Below are 22,388 nucleotides of genomic sequence, written 5' to 3'. Positions count from 1 at the left end.
TGGAGCAGTCCCTCAGAGCGATCTGAGAGGCTGTCGTCCCGGCTCGAGTCCTCCTGCCAAATAAAACATAACTTTTAAATTTTAGGCTGCACGTTTATTTCAGTCGACAATATCTAGGTGGTAAAGTGAGATGAAGTTGAGGGAAAACAAAATTTAACTACTATCTGGAAATATATACATGTATTTATGACATTTCAAATATTTTAAACAGAAAACCATTGCTAAGTGTGATAACAGATTTGCCAGTGGAGTTCCTGGAAGGTGGAGGTCATTCTCCTGGAACATTCAGGAGGCTTCCTGGAAGGGAGGGGAATCAAGGTGGACCTGGAAGGAAGGCATGGACAGGGAAGATGCAGGGCTTTCTAGGTAGGCGGGGAACATGAGCAAAGATAGATCTGTCAGAGGAGTAGGCAGAGTGATTTGAAACAAAAAATAGGGGAAGCCGGCTGGAGCCTACAGCTGTGTTGTAAGATGAAGCCTGAGGACAGCAGGGGGCCCCAGCTGTAAAGCGTCTGACATGCCGTACTTAGTTTTCACGCCCCTGCTGAGGCTCCTGGAGTTTCCTGTAGCGAAGAGATGCTGTGATTACGATCAGAACTGAGCTGGGGGAGACCTGTGGAGCAGGGCAAGGTGGGCTGGATAGTTCAGAGTATGGGTGGGGGAACATTGGAGAGTCCTGCTCCAGAGAGGGCACCAGGACCACCGCCCCCTGAGTTGGGAGATGCTCCTGCTGCTATCTACGCTAGGTGCCCTGGCTACCCCTCCTTCACCCATACCCGTCCTGCCCTCGCAGCAAGTGCTCACACCGTGGACGGGTATTTGTCGAGCTTCTCAGGTTTCTCAAGGGCAAGCAATGGGTAGCATAACCCTGCTAGGATTCTTGAAGGGGCTAATGCGAGTGTGTGTGTGTTGGGGGAGGGGAGGGGGGAGAGAGAGAAGGAGAGAGAGGGAAAGAAAGAAAACATCTCATTATTATAAAGGTAATGTCTGCTCTTTGCAGAATATTAGAGAAACAAGAGATAAGTGTAAAGAAAAAAGAGAAGAGCATAAAGAAAAAAAAAGTGTAAAGAAAAAAGCCCAGAAACGTGTAAAGGAAAAAAAAAAAGAAAATTACTCACCATCTTGCCACACAGGAATAACTACCGTTAACATGTAGTGAATTTTTCCTTCAAACTGTTTATGCATAAATATGGGCATGAGTTCTAAACAATTTTTAACAAAATTAAGATCACACCTCATGTGTTTTCAGCCTGCTTTTTTTATGCACTGTTTCCACATTGGGTTATTTTTCACGTGTCATCAAGCTATTTGAGTTCATACTTAATAGCTGCATAATATTCCATTGAATGGATTTTGCCTACTTTATTTAATCCTTCTATCAGATATTTGGGTTGTCTCCAATGTTTTATTGTTATAAATAACACTGAGATGAACATACAGGTGCATAAGCCTTTTATTGGGTCCCTGATGGTTTTCTTGGACGGATTCCTAGAAGAGAAAGTTACAGGGTCAAAGGTATGAATATTTATGAGTCTTGTTGCATATTGCCACAATGCTTTCCAGAACGGTCATGCCAATTTACACTTGCATCAACACTGCCTGCCCGCCTGCTTCGCTCCACTGCCTTTGCCGTGGTCACTGGCATCCTCCACATCGCTAGATTCAATGGTCAGTTCTCAGAACTCATCTTATGGAACTGTCAGCTGCACTGGACACAGCTGAACACTCTCTTCCCTGATAGCACTTTCTTTCCTTGGTGTCCAGGTTTTGAGGACACCGCACTCTGGACTTTCCCTTTCCTTCTCACACTCCATTTCTGGTCCCTTCTTCTCTCTTCGACCTTTGAACAGTGTGCTGGAGCTTAGCGCTCAGACTCTTTTCAATCTCTATTTGCTGTCTCTGTGACCTCCAGAGTCACATCTTTAAATGCTATTCAAACTCTGGCATCTCCTAAATTCTTATCAGCAGGCCAGCCCACTCTCCTGAAAATAATCTTGTACATCCACTGTCTGCTCCTCAGCCCCTCTGGATGTCTAGTAGGTATCTGAAACCTAGCCTTTTCAAAATCATATTCCGTGTTTCCAAAGCCCCCGATCTGCCCCTCCCATAAGCTTTCCTAGCTCATAAATGCCAATTCTGTTTTCTCCATTGTTCAGGCCAAAAACCTATCTGACAGTTTGAGTTATTTCCAATTTCTGATTATGAGGAGCAACACAGAAGTGAACATACAGGTATAAAACTTTTTAATGGGACTCCTCACTGTCTCTTACTCCCCAGTGCTAATCCGTAAGCAGACCCTTTGACTTTTCCTAAATACCCACAGATGGACCACATCACAATAACCTACAATGGCAGGTCAGGTTGTCAGCCTCTCCCATCGGGGTCATTTCAGTGGCCTCCTACTGGTCACTCTGATTTTTCCCCCCTGCTATTCCTCACCTCTCACAATGCTCTGTTCAACCAGGGTGGCAGCCAGAGTGACAGGATCAAAATCCAAGCCATAGCCCACAGCGCCTTGCTCAGAGCCCACCGGTGCTGGGCATACCACTTGGGAGAGAGCCAGCGTGCTCCTATTTCCTACCGTCCCCGTGTTTACACTCTGCCTCCTTCACTCTGCTCTAGCTCACTGGGCTCCTACATCCTTTCTCCAGTGTCCGCTTCTCAGTGAGGCCTCTCCTGACCCCACTATTCCAACCACAGACTCTCTCCTTCAGCACTTCCGACCTCTCCTGCTTTATTTTGTGCTAGAGGACTTATCACCGTCTGATTGATAAGCTGCATGTTTTACCGATTTGTTTGTTTTCCTCCCTTACTAGGAGGCAAGCTCTCTGAGGGCAGAGGTTTTCAACCGGTTTGATTATTGCTCTTTTCCAGTCCTTACAGTAGAGCCTGGCATTAAACAAAGACTCCATAAATCATGGTTGATGAAGTAGTGTTTATGTGTTTGTTTGATTAGTTTTCAAATTTCCTCAGCACATTGTTTTATCTCATCTTATATCTAATTTTATATTTTTTCTTTTTGTGTTTTTGAAAAAATATAGTCAAATACGCATAACATAAAACTTACCATCTTCACCATTTTAAGTCTAGTTCAGTGTGTTACATTCACATTGTTGTGCAGCCGGTCTCCAGAACTCTTTCCATCTTGTAAAACTGGAAGTCTGAACTATTAAACAGCAGTATCTCATTCTCCATTTCCCCCAGCCCCTGGCAACCATTATTCTGCTTTCTGTCTCTGTGAACTTAACTACTCTAGGTGCCACATACAAGCGGAAATCATATAGTATTTGTCTTTTATGACCGACTTATTTCACTTTAGATAATGTCCTTACATTTAATCTATGTCATAGCATGTGTCAGAATTTCCTTCCTTTTTAAGACTGAATAATGTTCCATTATATGTATATAGCTCATTTTGTTTATCTAATCCTCCATCAGAGGACACTTGGGTTGCTTCCCCATTTGGGATATTGTGAGTGATGCTATTATGAACATGAGTGTACAAATATCTCTTTAAGACCCTGCTTTCAAATTCTTGGTGGTATATATATCCAGAAGTGAAAATGCTGGATCATATATAATTCCATTTTTTTTTATTTTTTGAGGAGCTATAGTATTTTCCATAGCAGCTGCACCATTTTACATTCCCACCACCAATGCACAAGGCTTCCAATTTCTCTAAATTCTCACCAAATATATTATATATATATATATATATTTTTTTTTTTTTTGGAAAAATGTCTATTTAAATCCTTTGCCCACTTTTTGAGTTGTTTATTTTCTGTGTTTTTTTTAATATTTCTTTTTCCTGATTAACCTTAATGATGGTTGCATTACTGGGGATGCTTGAAGGACAGGTAGAAATATGCTTAATACCGTGGGCTGGGTTGGAAAGGTGGGGAGTCTAATCCTGGCAAGAATGGCATTTATAAAGGGTAACAGGTGAAACAGACATGCCTATAAGCATAAATACACACTAATGTTCTATCTGAAATATGTATATGTAGTTTACATTCTTTCCCATAATAGAATATATATACATGGATATCTGTGTGTACACATATTACAAGTTTTCTCAGTAGCAGCACTATTGACGTTTTGGGTTAGATGGTTCTTTTCATCTGGTGCCGTCCTGTGCATTGTGACTGTTTAACAGCATCCCTGGCCTCTACCTACTGGATGCCAATTGCTCTCTCCCCTGCCCCTAGTTGTGACAATTAAAGTGTCCCCAAGGTCAGGGACATCGATGAAATAGGTGAAGGGGATCAGAGGTACGATGGTCCAGCTGTAAATCACGTAAGTTGTGGGGGATGTAATGTACACACAGAGAATGGAATCAACGATATCGTAACAGCTTCGTAAGGTAACAGGATGCTATCTGGTCTCATTGTGGTGATCATTTCAAGATGTATAAAAATATGAATCGCCATGTTGTACACCTGAAACTAATGTAATGTTGCATGTTAATTATAACTCAATAGAAAAAAGTGTTTCCATGCCTTGTTAAATGTCCCCTGGAACGCTTTTTCCTGCCAGCAGTGAACCTCAGCTATAAGAAGGGATGTTAAAGAGACAGAGAGAGAGAGAGATGGGAGGGGTGGGGGAGTGAACGCTGGGATATTGTTATATTGTGATTAAGAGCCTTATCTGTAACAGGCTCTATTTGTGTGTAAGTCAATATTCAACAACATATTGATTATGTCAGTAGGTTTAGGGGCCAGCCTAAGGAATCTCTCTTATATTTTTTTTGTGAGCTTGTATTGATATTATTGTTATTTCTTACTGAGCACTAACTGTGCTAAGAGTCTCCCATTAGGACTCAATTATACAGTAAATTATAGCATTTCTCCTTTTCTATTCAGGAGAATGTCTACTTACTCTTATTCAGAGACAGTTTTCAAAGCGTTAAACTACAATTTGTTTCCTTTGCACTTCTGGGCTCTCTGGCTGAGTGAAAGGCTGAGAAAACTCTAGCTTTCACCCCACTTGTATAGATTGCACACAGGAGAAACACAGAGGATAGCAATTGAATCAAAGTAACATATTCATTAATTTTACAGTTTGGATATTGTAAGACTCACCCAGCAGCAGGAAAGTGGAAAGGTTTCTGGGGAGGATTTTGACATGTCCAGTATCGATTTGGACTGGTTTAGACACAAATAAGCTTTTGAAATCTAAGTTGCTGAAGCAAAGCCCCTGCCTGATTCCCGACTTCCACCTGTGTTCCTTGCAATTTACAACCCACCATTAAAATTAGGACCACTATTATTCAACTTTCCCAGGAATTTCCTGTGTGAATGAAAAATACTGCCTGCTGTGTGTGTCAGTAAACAAAGGATGTTGCAGCCATCCAGCCATCACACTGCAGCCACCCAATGGTGAGCCCTGTGGGAACTCAGGATGGAAACAGAGTGCCCACCACCCCCAGTGGTGCCCCCTGAGGACACTCAGGATGGGAAGCTTAGGATACTGGCCCTAGAGAACTAAGGTGTGTGTCAAAGGAATGATTTCAGTGAGCCCAGGCTCTTGTATCTTCCTGTACATAGAAAAGTGCTGAATTCCTTAACTTGAGATATCTGGTTTTCTTTATTTAATAGTAATCTTTTGATATCCCGACTACCTGGTCTTTGTTGCAAAAACTCCTGTATATCCTGGCTCCTCCTTTACCTCTTTGGAGCAGTCTCTTAGAGTGAGCTGAGCAGCTGTATCCCAGGCTTGAAGTCCTCAGATAGTCTGCCAAATGAAACATAACTCTCAGCTTTTAGGTTGTGCATTTTTAACTCGATACTTGCAAAAAGAATTATGAGTAAAAAAAAAAAAAGATATTGCACCATCTGTATGTTGATAAACTCTAAAACTTGTCCATCTCTAATTTGAGATAGAGACGATTTGTGTACAGTGAACAGCCAAATCTGGAGAGACCAGTTGTGTGAGGTTCTCACTCCTAAGGCAGTAATGTGTTTTGTTCCTTCATGGGCTGGAGCCTCCCACTGAAGAGATGAGAGTGGTCATTCAAAGAGCAATTGCAACTACCTACTGATTGGTGTTCATTTTGGCAGTGTTGATATTTGCTAAGAGTGTTTTTTTTCTTGATATGTTACCAGGAATGTAAAAATGCATGTAAAATAAGTGTAAACTGTAGTCTTGTTCTCCCCCACCCTTTCTTGTTTTTTTTAATAGCAAGAAGATACATAATATGAGATCTACCTTCTAATCATACTCTTCCAGCTGTGCAGTGCAGTGCAGTGCTGTTAACTATAAGCACAGTGTTGTACAGCACGTCTCTAGAACTTGATCATCTTGCTTGCCTGAAACTTTATACCCATTGAAGAGCATCTCCCCTTTATCCCCATCACCCATCCCTTTGGTTTTTATCTACAAAATTCAGGAGTGATGGGAGCCAAAAGGGAGGCAAATAATCCCCAAATCTCCAACCTGCTTGGCATCACTTCTGATTTTAGTTGTGCTCTTGTCCTGGGTGGTTTCTAGATAAAAGTTAGTATTGATTTAGCAGTTATGATCCTGTGCTAAGCTCTTTAATTATTATCTCATTTAATCCTCTCAACACATGGTAAGTTAGATACAATTATTAACTGCTTTTTTCATAGATGAGTTAACTGGTTGGAAAAATTGAGCAATATCCTCACATTTACACATAAAGTAGCAGACTGAAGATTTGAACTTGCCACCTGCCCCTAGAGCCTATGGCATCAATAACCCTGCTTCACCATGTTTGAAAGACCCCCTTTTCCTCTTCCAGCACACGAATACACCCACTGTAGATCTAGTGTCAGGACAAGCTGGATGAAGGATCAAAGCAAAATGAAGCAAAATCAAAGCAAAACAAAACAAAACAAAAATCTCCCATGGGAACTCTTACCTGTTCCTATCATTAAAATCACGTAAATGCAGAATTTGCTGACATGTAAACAGGCATCGTCCTTGACTGTATATATTTGGGATTGAAGACTGAAAGGCAAGGGTTGTAAATTTCTTTGCATCTGTAGGATCAAATTATCACAACTTTACCAACAGTCACGTTCCTATTTTATAAATTTAGTCCACAGACATTTAATGTGGGTGTAATTTTTTTTGGTGAAAATTTCATGTTAAACATTTTACAGAAAGATGTGTACTTTTCATTTTGGCACAGTCCTTAGCATTTGCTTTATCTGCTTCACTCACTTAATTTACTTGCTTTGCCCTCTTAGGCATTTGCCTTTGAAATCTCTGCTTAACAATAAAAATTTGGGTGGACATGAGATGATTTTTTTAAATGTAGTTATAGAAGTAGTTACGTAGATTAGCACACAATACAGGTATTTTACCTTGAGACTTAACTTCTGTCAAAGCTTTGCTTTCTTATTCTATTTATGTTAATATTATGGTCCCCTCCTTTTATTTCTTTTTTTTTTCTTCTTTCTTTCCTTCCTATTATTTTGAATGTTAACATTCTATTTCCCCCTTTGGATTCTTATTCACTTAATTCTTCATGCCTTCTTGGCCAAAGGTGGACATGAGTCAGAGGAGGAAAGGGGCTTTCTTGAAGGTGCTTTTTCATTATTATTATTTTTGGTGTGGATTTTGTAGAAATGGAAATGCTTTAAAAAAGGATGAAGCCCTGCTTCTCTGACTTCCATGTGTCCCTTGGTAAAGATAACAAAGTGCGAAGGTTTCCAGACCCAGAGAAGCGCTGGTCTGTGTACGTGTGGTGGGATGTGGTGGCACTGGGATCAATCAGAGGAGGCATTAGGCATTTTGCTTTCCTCCTCTAAGTTTCAGTTTCCTTACCTATAAGATGCCAGTAATGATACTTCACATAATTTGTTTGAGGTTTCAATAAAATATCCAGTAAAGCTCCCAGCACAGATTAGAAATCCAGCACATGTAGGTTTTGCCTTTCCTCCTTCCATTTTTCTCAGACACTAGGATTGAACACAGACATTGCCAGTGCCATCAGAGTATAGAGAAGGATTTCTGATGAAAGTGTCAGAGAAAGGTTGCAATAAAAATGTACTCTTGCCAACAAAAGATCCCTATGGCCACCACACAATGTCAATACACCGTGTATATCAATGCATTTCTGCATGTGTGCATGCACATATGTGCCACAGCGGTGTGTGTGTATGCATACGTGTGCACACATATCTGCAGCTTTTGTGCGCCGAGTGATGTGTTTGTATAAGCAAGGATGCAATGTGTGTGCAAGAAGAAACAGGGCTGGAAGAAGAGACTACCTTGCGCGAGATATTTGATGGTAACCCTTATTCACTATATTGTAACTCATGGTATATAAAATAAAGTTCGTTTATGATGTTGGTCTTATCTTCTAATTAAAACCATAGGCATGAAGCTTCTTTATACCTGCATAAAATAAGCAGTTTAATTTCTCTGCACCAGGGGAGAAATGATTTCATGGCCTGTTATGTAGCCCATTGGTACATGGCGGGGAGCAAGAGAGGGAGGTTATGCAAGCCTCATTCTTTCCCAATATATTTGTCCTCGCAGACTCTACAAGGACCATGGGTGCATCCTCTGAGGTTTTTTCAAGGGCAGCAGGGGTGCTTTAACCTGTGGTCCCTACCCTTCACAGTGCCAAGGGAGGAGAGAGCCGTTCTGTCTATGATAGCCCATCTGAGAGCTTTTCCCCTAGATTATTCACACATGAATGAAAAAAAAAAAAAACTATACTGCATCCATTTCTCAAAAATGTGCTGATAGCTAGTAATAACTTCTTTCAATGAAGCCAAAGCAAATATTTGAGAAAAAGAAAGTAAGCTTGTCTTGGAAGCTGTAAAAGAATAAAAGGGGAGAAGGACTATGAATCTTAGCAGTTAAACGTGTTGAATTTGTTTTAAAGCTTACTTTAGAATGCTAATATATACTATGGGTAACATTTTAAAAATCTTGCTATTCAATAGTTTTGTTTTATAAGGTGTAGAGATTTTTTGGGGGGGGAGCTTTACTTGGTACTCTGGGCGCCATGATGCAGACCGTGTGTAGAAGTAGCCCTAACAGCTGGTGGCAGTACAGCCTGACTGGAAACATAAGAGGAAATAAGCCCATTGGCTCATTCAGTCACTCAGCAAACATTAGGAACTCAAAGAATTTGGGTTGAGCTGGATGATAAAGGCCAAATAAAACCAAAAACATACATAAAGGGTAAATTATGTCAGGCTATTTTCAGCATTTTAGAATTTAGGAAGATCAGAGATAAACCATTGAATGGTTTTTAGTACAAGAATGTGAGAATCAGATTTGTATTATAGGATGATTATTCTGGCCACGGTGTGCAAAGTGGATTGTAGGGGACGTGGTTAAAGCTGTGAGATTGAGTCAGGTGTTTTACAGGAATCCAGTACAGAGATGGTCACATTTTGGTCTAAGGCCATCACAGTGGGAAGGGAGAGAATGGACCTGATTTTAAAGTTAATTAGTGGGAAAAATTCACAGAGCCTAGCAACTAATTAATTATAGGAGGTGAATGGAAAAGTGGAGGCAGGGGTGAATCTCCGGCTTTTGGTTTCATGGGAATGGTTGCGGGAAGCACTCACTGAACCAGCAAATAGCCCTGCAGGAGGAGCAGGGTTTGGATGAGTTGGGTACACAGCGGGGCATGTTGTGCTTGAAGGATCCACACAGAAGGTACCAGGCAGCTGAGTTTTCAAGTCTGAAATTGAGAGAAGGAGACCTCAGATTGACATTTAACTTGTGAGTTGTCCCCAGACAGGTGGTAAGTGGTAATAAAATAAATAAATAAAATTGAGAGAGGAAGAGGTCACTGAAGAACAGTGTGGTGACGGAAAGAAGAGGGTCAAAACTGAGGGTTGAGGAATGGTCTTATTAGAAGGATACTTAGAGAAAGTTGACTATTCCAAAGAGACGGGAAAGCCAGATGAGTATGATGTCGTGGACGCCCCTGGGCGAGAAGGCTTCCAGAGGAAGGGAATTATCAGTGGTAACAAAGACTGCTAAGAGGTGCACTAAGGGAAAGGTCTGCGTGTCTCAGTGGCTGTTGGATTTAAATACTGGAAAGTCTCTCACACCTTTAGTGAATCCAATACCACTGAAGTCCTGTAAGTAGAAGTCAAATTACACTGGCTGGAGGGGGTTTTGAATACAGTAAATGGTAATCCTGGCTATCACGTGTCAAGAATATGCATTAGGCCAAGTGCTCAAAGCCAGTTCTGGTGTCATCAGACTCAGTTATTGTTGAGGACAGCAAGGCCTCTAGAGGTTAAGAAACGTTCCAGGGTGGCGGTATGCCCAGAGAAGGGTTGAGATGTGAACCCGCTCCCCCTGATGCAGATGCCTTTCCACTGCATCACTCTGTCCGTTTGGCTTGGGGATGACAGAGTTTCCTGAGTGTCGGTGTTTGTCCTGAGGGCCTTTGGGGATACGGGCTTTGGAAAATATCTAGAACAAATGGATCAAGCAACAACTTAAATCAATTAAAGCATTAAAACAATTCAGAAAGGAGAAAACAGTGGGATCCGTCTGATGACTGAAGAGCAACAGGGCAAGAGTGTGAGGAAGAGTGATGTGGGAAACTGACAGACGGAAGAGGAGGAGAGAGATGGTCCCAGGATGGTCCCTTGAGGGTCCCAAGGTCAGGGAACAGAGGCCCATAAGAATATCCTTCCAGCACTTAGCAGGACAAGTATAAGCATCAAAAATGAAAATATGTAAGAGGTGCACGTCAGAAAAACGAGGCCTCATTTGTATGCAGACCTAACCTCGCACGGTCTTTTAGTTCAATTCAGCAACGACGGACTAAATCAGGGAAAAAATGCCAGTGCTTCATCTAAAGGCCCAGACGCCCCTTTCTGTGCTGTGATATATACGTGCAGATGACTTTGTATTTGTGCCTTAATTCCTTGTATTTGTTCTCTCCTGCTAACTCGTCTGTATTTTCTCCTCTCTGCTTTCTTCAGATCATGCTTCTTGGTGATCCTGAAATAGAGAGCAGTATATTGATCAGCTCAGACGAGGGTGCGACCTATCAGAAATACCGGCTCACCTTCTACATCCAGAGTCTGCTCTTCCATCCCAAGCAGGAGGACTGGGTGCTGGCCTACAGCCTGGATCAAAAGGTGAACCCGTACTCCTTTCATTCACATCTTGTCCCCCAGGTACCGCCCGGTGGAAAGCACTTGCTTACTCAATCCAAGTGCTGGTGGGGATTCCACATTTCCTCGTTCCAACCGAGTTGATCGTGTCTGCCGCAGCTAACCTTCCTTCCTCCTCTTTAATATCAAAACATGCAGGCAGGTGTATTTCATTTATTGATAAGGCTGTTGATCATGGCACAGGTTTAAGATGGTTTTCTCTATGTTTTTACTCGTTTGATCTTTAAAACCACTCTGGGCTGTAAGTGGGAAATGTGTGTTCATCACACTTTTATGGAGACTGTCGTAAACAAAGGTGCAGAAACGTCAAAGTGGTTGCTCACACCCACTCAGCTAGTAGCTGGAGGAGCCCGAGCTTGGATGCTTATGTCCGACTGCCTGTCCAGGCGTGTCCCACCACACCATGTTCCCATTGTCCAGGCGTGTCCCACGACACCATGTTCCCATTGTCCAGGCATGTCCCACCACACCATGTTCCCATTGTCCAGGCGTGTCCCACCACACCATGTTCCCATTGTCCAGGCGTGTCCCACCACACCGTGTTCCCATTGTCCAGGCGTGTCCCACCACACCGTGTTCCCATTGTCCAGGCGTGTCCCACCACACCGTGTTCCCATTGTCCAGGCGTGTCCCACCACACCATGTTCCCATTGTCCAGGCGTGTCCCACCACACCATGTTCCCATTGTCCAGGCGTGTCCCACGACACCATGTTCCCATTGTCCAGGCATGTCCCACCACACCATGTTCCCATTGTCCAGGCGTGTCCCACCACACCATGTTCCCATTGTCCAGGCGTGTCCCACCACACCGTGTTCCCATTGTCCAGGCGTGTCCCACCACACCGTGTTCCCATTGTCCAGGCGTGTCCCACCACACCATGTTCCCATTGTCCAGGCGTGTCCCACCACACCATGTTCCCATTGTCCAGGCGTGTCCCACCACACCATGTTCCCATTGTCCAGGCGTGTCCCACCACACCATGTTCCCATTGTCCAGGCGTGTCCCACCACACCATGCTGCCTTAAGTTGGAAATCCCATTGTTCTCAGTTTAGCAAAGGAAGGGAAACCTCAAATGTGGCCCTTTTGTTATTTTTCTAAAAGTACATCCAAGACAGAGTGGCCCAATACGTCCTCCTCTTTGAGCTTCAGATCCGTATTTCCAGCTGTGTGTTTGATCTTGTCTCCTCTATGTTTCAGAAAACTCCTGATTCAACATTATTCCAAAGATGATCACCTGATCTCCCCCCAACATAGCGGGTTCCCTTCCAGTATTTCCTAATTGTATCCATTTAGTTGCAAAAGTCAAGGACCTAGGAGGTATCTGTACACTTCCTATAGTATGTATTCATATTATAATTTGAGCAATATATTTCCCAAACGCAGATCTTATGATATCATGCCTTTGCTTAAACTCCTTCAGCATTTTTTCATCAGCCGTAGAAAGCAGACCAAAGTCCTCAGTAGGCTCTGTTAGTGCCTACTTGGTCTGGTCCCTCTTTCTCTCTCCTGACCGTTACTACTTCCCTTCCAATGGCCGTCTTTCAGCCCCTCACCCCAGCAGTCCCCCTCCTTTTCCTCGTCCTGGGATCTTCTTCCCTAAAGTAAACCTTGTCACTACCAGCTCTCAGATCCAACATCACTTCTGCAGGATGTCTTCCCTAAACTCCCAGACAAAGTTAGATCCCCCGTGATGTTCTTTGTCATAACACAATGCACCTTCTTTTCTGAGTACCTGCCACAGTGAGGTTTTCTGTTCACTGATGTGAATTTGGGATCATCTGCATTCCTCACTAGATTGCACGCTCCAGGCAGGCAGGACGGTGTCTGGTTTTCCTCACTGTTGTGGCAGCAGCCCCTAGGACAGTGCCTGGTACTTAATAATGCTCAGTTAACATTTGCCAGCCAAATGAATTAGTGGATGGATGCATAGGTGCTATGGTAATGAGGCCTTTATAGCTGATCCACCTATACTTCAGAGAAGAGACTTTAGATTATGCTTCTTTGCATTTCCTGCTTTCTCCAGAACCTTAGTACAATGCTTGATGCTAAACTATTATGTAACCACATTGTGGAGTCAATCAGTGAAAGGAAATAGATAATTACGAACACTATCTTGCATAGCGATGTCTACAGAATAACCTTGGTTGAAATAGCTTCTTCTCTCTGGTCTCTCTTTTAAGTTCTAAAACAGTATGTATTTGAATATGTAATTGTAAATGTGAGTGTGTGTGTATGTGTGTGATGTCAGCACCTTTAAACAATACTTTCAACATAACCTTTATCTCTCTCATTAGTGGAGCCTCATGTTGGGCGCCAGGTGCTAAATGCAGTCCCCTAAGGATACCCATATGACATTTGCAGAGCAAAAGCCATTGCAAATACATTTCTTTCATGGTATCAAGTGGATATTGTATGAAAGACTTAGCCAAATGTCAGAGAGTCTGTGAATTTAGCTGCATAGTATAGCCAGGAACTTTGAAGATATATTGAGAAAAATCATTTGGATGTTGTTAAGTGGCTGTAAGGTCATTTATTTAGGTGAAACTCAGAACTCTTTTTTTTTTATTTTAATTTTTTAAATTTTATTTTATTGATTTATAGTCAGTTTACAATGTTGTGTCAATTTCCAGCATAGAGCACAGCTTTTCAGTTTTACATGAACATACATATATTCATTGTCACATTCTTTTTCACCATGAGCTACCACAAGATCTTGTATATATTTCCCCGTGCTATACAGTATAATCTTGTTTGTCTATTCTATACATACCTGTCAGTATCTACAAATTTCAGACTCCCAGTCTGTCCCTTCACACACCCCTCCCCACTGGCAACCACAAGTTTGTATTCCATGTCTATGAGTCTGTTACTGTTTTATATTTATGTTCATTTGTCTTTTTTTCTTTTTCTTTTTTTTTTTTAGATTCCACATATGAGTGATCTCATATGGTATTTTTCTTTCTCTTTCTGGCTTACTTCACTTAGAGTAACATTCTCCAGGGACATCCATGTTGCTGCAAATGGCGTTATGTTGTCGTTTTTTATGGCTGAGTAGTATTCCATTTGCATAAATATACCACATCTTCTTTATCCAGTCATCTGTCAATGGGCATTTAGGCTGTGAAACTCAGAACTCTTAAACCTCATTTTCACTTATGCAGCAACAAGCGAGGTTAGAGGCAACAGATGTCTCATGTCAAGGGGTTGATAAACCATATGCAATATGCCTTGTGTGTACACAGAAGTACTCTTTTTCTCTGAGTCCCCAGCACTGAGTGTCTGCAGCATTGCTTGTGAGGTACCCTTGTGGATACAATGCATTCAAGATACTTTCGGACTTCGTGGTGGCTTTTTCACCTGGTACAGATACTTGGAAATGTGACAGTGTGTGCTGATGGATTTTCCTAATCACACTGCACATTTCCGGACATATTGTTCCTTAAGTTCTCTTTCTTGTTGACATCTTCTGTGTAAAGTGGCTGAATGTTCTTTAGGCCCATAAAGTTCTAGCTGGTGCCCTGCCACTCTTTTAAATAAATGGTGTGAGGAGGCGAATAACGCCCCTGGCAACATTTATGGAGATGGTATAAAACGCCTAGCCCCAGTCATCCAGGGTACAGCAGAGTTTATCTTTATTTGGGGATAATTTATTGGTTTATAGTCAAGGTGAGGGATGCTATGGAACAGCAAATGAAGATGCAAGGATGGTTGAGATTGATGGACAGATGTCTTATTTCAGTCTGCAGCCTTCTCTGATGTGCATGCGTTGAGGCGCTGGTTTCGTCTAGAGAAAATGAAAAGTGCTAGCATGGAGGTAACTGCAGCATCGAAGGGAGATGTTTGTGGTGAGGAGCGAATCGATGTTTCCATTATTGTGCCTTTGATGAAATGCACTAGCAATTTCTTTAGAATCCGTAAGGCTGTCTCGTTGTGTTGTATGTATTACAAAAGACCTAATTGAATGATATTTTAACAGGACAATATCCAATTGCTCTACCTTCCAAATTGCTACCCCAAAGCTGCAGGAGACTTGCCTGGAGACTTCATTCAGTAAAGGCACTGCTGGAGCATTAAGGAAATACCTTCTGGATAGAACAAAATTATACCTGGAAATTGAGAGGTGCACATAATGTGTTAATTGAGATGCTGGATGGCAGGTTGTCAGTCAGATGGGAGACATGGCTGCCTTCTACTGATCAGGGACAGGTTAGGGGTGAAAATGATCCAGGCTTTCCAGCTTCCAAAGCTGTGAAGGGATATGGAAGCAGGGGCAAATGCACCTTGCACTTGACCCTGTTGGAGGATCATGACTCTCCAGTTTCTGATGTGTCCTGAACTAGCAAAGTCCTTTCTGTGTCCTGCTCAGTGTGACTTGGGCTTTTGACTAAGTCCTGTTCTGGCCATCCTGTAGTTCCTGCTACTCCTAGTCCAGCTCCCCCTCTGCCTTACAGAGTCTCCTGCCATCTTGCATTTGAATATTAAATGACTCATTACTTCATAAAAACAATTATAAGAATACTTTCTTGGGTATAAGAATCTTGGAGATGTTTTATAAGAATCTTTGAGATTTAAAAACAACAAACAAACCGTGGAAGTCAGAGGTTATGGTTGACCAAATTGGAAATAATAAAAGAAAAGCTATTCCTCCCCTCTCCTCTCAGAACCAAAGCTCTAGAGCATCTTTTGAGAGCTGTGTATTTACCAGCTCTTTAAGAGACAGGATTCTGTTGCTTCCATTAGGCTGTTTCCTCACTGATGACTGAAACAGTTCACATTGTGATGTTTTGGAATAGCTGGAGAGCTCAATAATCTTACTGAAATTGAGACTTTTTGGAAAGATTTTGAGGACATTGCAGTCCCCTAGAAAGGTAGGTGCTGGTCTCATCGCTATAGAAAGCTAGATGTTTAAACATCCCTCATTGTGACGAGAGACAATATAGTTTTTTTAAAAAAATGGGCACATGCTCATGTGTTCACAGATGCATACATCTGGGCACAGGGGGCCTTCCACGGAGGTGGAGAGTTGAAAATGGCTGTTTTTCTGCATGAGACGTGGGAGTGCTCAGCCCTGTACTATCATTATCTTCTTGGCAGAATGAAACTCACAAATCTAGCTGGCTTTGACGAGCAGAGATGAGGAGCTCAGTGGGATTTGAGACTATTGTTTTTCAGATGCTTCTGGGCAAGACTAGTCTAGAATTGCCCATAATTTCAAAGTAAAAACCACTCTCTGAAACACTAGCACACATAATGAAGGGTTACTGTTATGGTAGTTGAGAGGGAGGTGGGTGTGCAGCTATGGGTTTTTTGTTTTGTTTTGTTTTTTGATCACTGGCTACCCACCAAGTTCAATAGTAGCTGATGGAGTGACAGGCTGGTTAAGCAGCTGATGCAGTTTGAGGCATGGTCACTGGCAAAATAGGGTCCCTGGCGGAGGAGATGGTGGTGGTCCCACGCAGGCTTATCTGATTGGACCCTACCTGGGGCTGCCACAGTATGAGCAGGACACTGGGGAATTAGGGCGTATCTGGCATATGGAGGGCCTGAAAATTCAAAAGGAAGTTTATACCTGTACTTCCGGAATGCGGGGTACAAATGAAGCTGGTCCTTTCATTTCTGTTCTCATATAAACCCTCAGATTAGAAAGAGGGTGGCAAGGAATAAATTGGGAGATCAAGATTTGCAGATACTAATATATATAAAATAGATAAACAACAAGTTTCTTCTGTCTAGCCCAGGGAACTCTATTCAGTATCTTGTAGTAACCTATCATGAAAAAGCCTGTGAAAACAAATATATGCATGTATGTGACTGAAACATTATGCTGCACACCAGAAACTGACACAGCATTGTAAACTAACTACTTAATGTCAATTAAAAAAAGAAAAGAAATGTAATTATACTCAGAGCCTCCAGGATTGGCAGGTGATAATCCCTTTCCTTAGTAGCTGAAGCGTATTCCCCACAGAATAAGAGTGGGACTGAAGGATACCTTTTATTTAAAGAAAAGCGTTGCATTGTCATTAGGTCCTCTTCCATACCTACTGAAGTCATTTGTGTATCATTTAAGAGAAGGAAAACTCCTTAACGCCTCTCACCTGTGGCGAAGCCCACGCTGCTCTGACAGATGTCTCATCGGTACAAGAGGAAGGCGCTATCTCCATCTCCATAGAAACACCAGTGTCCACAAGGCCACGTCCCTGAAGGTGAAAACAAAGACAACCAACTGAGTGAGAGTCACCCTATTTTGTATGAAGGAGGTGGTAGGAACACTGTGTTATTCAAATGTTAGCATTAATCTATTTGAGCTGAGTTCTGAAAGACACAACTGGTTTAGTGCACAGTTTTGACTTGCCTTTAGTGAGAGGGGTGCAGTAAGAATCTCCAGCCACGGCAACATTGTCCACAAGAATATTAGCTCAAGGGAACAACCTTCAGCAAAAGTATGAATCCAATGGCCTTTGCCTTCCCAAGCCTTTGCTAAAATAATTAATGGAAGATGCAGCATATCTATGTATTAAGAAGGGTACTTGGGTACCATTTTCCACCACCATCTTTCCTGAAGCAGTTATGCTCTCATGGTAGAAATTCAGGCATGGCGATACTTTGGTAAAGGAGGTGACTATGGCTCCAGGTAGGTGAGAGATGGAGTAATGCAGCCTTCTCTGGTTGCCCTCGACCTTCTCTGTGCTCCTCCACCACTTCCTGTATGGAGTGACCTTGTTTTCACACGTGCACTGGTCCTTTGTGCTCACACTGCTGCCCAGTGTCCCTAACTCTGATCCCTTTGCCTAATTCTGACCCTAGGTGTCCAGTTTTCCAGTTGGACCCAGGAATACTTCTGCTCATTCCTTCCTTTGCCAGCTTCTCTGGACTTAGAATCTGGTAGATCTGACCTGCCCACACCTTCTCTTCTCCCTCCATTCTCTGCCTCCATCTTGACAAATCACCCTGGTATGACAGCACCTAGCCTTTTAAAGTCAAAGCCAGTTTTTAAACATTTTAAATCAAAGTGTAATACGCATACAAAGAAGTGTACATATCATGAGCTCAATTTTCATAAACTGAATACACTTATGGAACCAGCACCCTGATCAAGAAACACAACATGACCGGCATCCCAGAATTCCCCTCATGCACTTTTTCAGTCGTTACCTTCTACCCCTAGTGGATCTACTATCAGTGGGGTCATTTTTAATTTCATACAGATGATTTATGGCTGGCTCAACTGGTGAAGAAATAGACACAAAGTGAATTCCTCAGAGGAAAGTTTGGAAGATAGCAAGTGAGATAAATGACAGAGGAGACTTTTAAAAATATTAACTTTAGAGAATTAGTCTATACCAAAGGCAAGGATTCATTGATGTTCAGTATGTCTAACTAATCCAGAGAATTCATAAAGAAACTTTCAAAATATACTCATTTAAAATTAACTTAAGAGGTTTTATTTTTAAATATGTATTTCTTTCTATGCCATAAGGAAAATACCCAATGTTGGCAAATTTGTGGTGAAACTCTTATTCCAAATTGTATTTGTGGTTGTGCAAATGAGTTTTCCTTCCTGGAAAACATCTTGGCAGTGTCTATCAGGAGACATACAAATATTCATTACTTTGAGCCAGTGATTCAGATACTCCACCTCTGAGACTATACCAGTGGAATAATACCACGAAGCTTTAGGCATAATAATATTTATCAAAGTCATTCCTAATAGGAAAAAAGGGATGGACAATTACTGAATGCCCAGCATCTAAGGGACCTTATATCATAGAAAATACGTTTGCCAGAATATTATGCAGCCATTAAGATGGTGGTCATGATGGCCATGTAGCAGTATGGATACATATTAATACCTATTTAACATGCATCTCATTTACATACATTATATACATAAATGAATACATGATTCATATTAAATAAAGTAGTACTCTTTGAATACAAGTATGCAACAAATAAAATCAGATGAAGGAAAGAGAAAAATTAGAATTAAAAAATGGAAGGAAATATTACTCAATATTCCCTGAGTTCTCCTAAGATGATGGAATTATGTTTATGTGGTTTTTTTAATACCATTTGTTTTCCAAATTTTACATTATTTCATTAGATTACTTTTATAATTAAAGAATCTTTTATAAAAAATCTATAAAAAAAGTAATCTACATTGAAGAGCTTATGTTCAGTCCTAATTATAAGGCAGTGATCTTGAAAAAGGTTTTAGGTGGGAATAAGGTCAGTTTTAGGTAAAATCATTTCAAATCATTATTTAAATACATTTTCAAGAGACAATGTGGCATAGAGGAAAATTTCCCTGAACGAGGAATATATTAAGCATGAGGTTTCTCTTTTCTTTAGCTTTACTTTTTACTGAGGTCCCTTTTGAACTGTGAAACTCTGGGAATTATTTTTTTTTCTCAGAAGCAGAAAATGTTCTTGTCGGATGTAACCTCAATGCACATTATTGACAACTTAGTAACAGATGTAGGTTTTTTTATTTAGATACACCCACAATAGATAGATGTTAAGGAACTGATTTATTCTGGTAGTTTTTCAGATGAATTTTGTGGCTGTAGCCTAAAATTGAATTAGTATTTGGTTATTTGATTTGACAACTGTGATGGAATCAGATGACTCTGGCGCCAAGAGGTGTAGACAAAGGAAGAGGTTTGCACCTAGTAACTCTTACCCTCCCCATATTATGTTACTCGGTGTTGAACATGTAGGTGCTTCTCGGAGATGGAGATCTGTGTCCTTAAGTATCTCCCATGTATGGGACTGATGATGCTTTAATATACATGATTATATTGGATTCTCATAGGAATCTGCAAAGTGGATGTTTTTATTTCCAAGTAACAGGTGAGCATGTGACTCCTGAAGGTGATATCCACTTGCTCAAGGTCACCTGGAGGGAGGGGCCTGGCCTGCTTTCTAGGCCTGGCATAGATCCCGCACTATGACCACCACGCCTCACTCTTGCTGGTAGATGGATGGACTTTCCACCACCTGGGGGCAGGATTCCATATGGGCTACTTTACACTGATCCCTAGCCCCACAGAACACTACGCTAGGGAGACAGCAGAATCAGCCAGGCAGAGACCCGACCTTCAGATGCATCCAGTGTGGCCTCTAAAACGTCCTTCCTCCCTCAGCTGATGACACTTGCCAAGGCGGGAACTGACAAGGAAAACCATCAGACTGCTTCCTGATGGTTGGTCATAGGACTAATTAATTCTGCCTCAGGCAGACAATAAACAACAAAGCAGTTGTGGGTTTTTTTTTTTTTCAGGTTTCATCCAGTTTTGCTCACTTTCCCCATCCATTTGTTCCAGTGCTTGGGTTAATATATAGATTAAACAAAAGTCTGCCTTTCAAATAGGTAATACTATAATCTGCAGTTTTTTAAGGAAGCTTATGGAGACAACATCTTTAATATGGTAATGAAGATGGAAGTTGAAATCATTTAACTTCATTTACAAACATGAATATGTATTATGCTTTAAATGAAAAGAAGGGCTAAAACAGATATAGTGTTTGTTCAATTTGCTAAAGAGAAGACAATTTGTCAAGATTTTTTCCCCCAAAACTCAAGCAATATGCAAATGTAGGAAAATCAGACCCCCGTGTTAATTCCATGGCATGATGAATATTTTTATAATCCTAATTAGTACCAGTCATTTAGTCTAGCAATTTCCCCCAATCTAGGCAATTTGAAATTAAAATAGATGCCTTGATTACAAAACTCATTAGCAAAGAAGCACCCTTCTCACTACCCAGTTCATTTAAAATGCACAAACTGAATGAAGTGTGGAACACTTGTGTTGTCAATTGGCATAAGTGAAGTGAGTCTTAATTGGAAGCATTGTGAAGTATTTGTATTGCTGCGTGTTTCATTGCAGTATAATATATCATTCATTAAATGTAACAAAAGCAACTTTTAAATGGTTTAATTAAGCAGATTTGGTGCACTTGGTAATTTTTATAAAGTCGAATGTCACAATTGTTTGCATTTGAAGTACTGATGGGTATTAATGTCAGGAAGATGAAGTCTGACTCTGCATTTATCACTCCGATTATGCGAAGCATGGCAGGTTTAATGTGAGAGGAGAAAATTAAATTATAGAGCATTTACTTCTTACTTAAAAGTACATGCATATTGTCCTTGTGCATTTGGACATGGAAGCTCCAGAAATGCCTGATTTATGGCTAGGAACGGAGGCGAAGGGCTGAGGACTCGGTGAAATGGAAGGCGAAAATAACAGTTGGGGATTTTTTTTTGTAATTTCTTTTTTAATTTTCTTTTTTTAATCAAGGGAGGAAGTAGTAGGTGGAGGGAAACTCTCTGCAATCTATTTTCTTCTACTCAAAAGAGCAAGAGAGATGCGCAGCCGTGCAGATTGAGGTCTAAGCCAAGTGTGGTGGGAGTAGGGGTGGGGGCGGAATTGGCTTCAGACCAGGGAAATACTGGAAACGGGACTCTATAGAAGTCCTGAATGGGGGCCAGCTAGCAAAGAGTTTAAGGCTGGTTTCTCAGCGGAAGAGACTGCAGCATGAGTTGCAATAGTGACAGGTTTATAGACATCAAATATAAGACCAGCACAGAAATCCCTTTCCATTGATGCGTATTCTCTGTGCAATCCAGATGTCAGCTGTTACCTCGTATTTATGGGCTGTTTCAGCCTCACATCAGTGAGGATGCAAAGCTCGGCCATGTCACTGATTTCCATGAGAAACCTAATTTTACTAGACACTGTTGGTGTTCGGCTCGTATCCATTTGGTATTTCCACTGTGGTATGCTCCCACTGACTTCTGATTGCAAGATTTGCCTTTCTTTGCTGGAGGGCTTTCTCCAGATCCTCTAGAGGCTCCTCTACCCTCTTCTGCAGAAGTGCCGGGGAACTAGTATGTGGGAGCAGCCCTCAGCCAATGACCAGTGAAGTTTGGTGTACAGATACCCTGGTTCCCTTGCTTCTTGCTTCTCATGTGGGACAACTCCCAAAGCATGTGATCTTTTTTTCCCAGAATGTCCCAGTGGGATTGAGCTCTAGTTGCCCAGAGACTTAGCTGGCTTTATAACATACTCTATATTGACTGCCCCCTACTGCCTGTAATTTCTCTACTCCTATACCATCTCCCAAATAAACCCCTTAATTCTCATCTCAGTGTCTGTTCCTGGGGAAATTCTAACCAACTATAACAACCATTTTGGGATTTTGGTTGTGGTAGCTGAAGATTCCTGGGGTCAAGGACAGAGGCCATAC

The 22,388-nt window shown here is 41.6% G+C and overlaps 1 protein-coding gene across 1 annotated transcript in view; it reads left to right on the top strand.

The window, feature by feature from the left end:
- Nucleotides 1-22,388, top strand: part of SORCS3 (sortilin related VPS10 domain containing receptor 3) — a 565,499-nt gene that overhangs the window by 298,838 nt on the left and 244,273 nt on the right. The window contains exon 4 of the mRNA XM_032490977.1: nt 10,935-11,093. Within this exon, the coding sequence (XP_032346868.1) occupies nt 10,935-11,093 (159 nt within the window). The remainder of the gene's footprint in view (nt 1-10,934; nt 11,094-22,388) is intronic.

This window comes from Camelus ferus, chromosome 11, assembly GCF_009834535.1.
Source record: "Camelus ferus isolate YT-003-E chromosome 11, BCGSAC_Cfer_1.0, whole genome shotgun sequence".
Lineage (NCBI taxonomy): Eukaryota > Metazoa > Chordata > Mammalia > Artiodactyla > Camelidae > Camelus > Camelus ferus.
The sequence above is the reverse complement of the archived record's forward strand: the minus strand, read 5'-3'. Positions and strand labels throughout refer to the sequence as shown.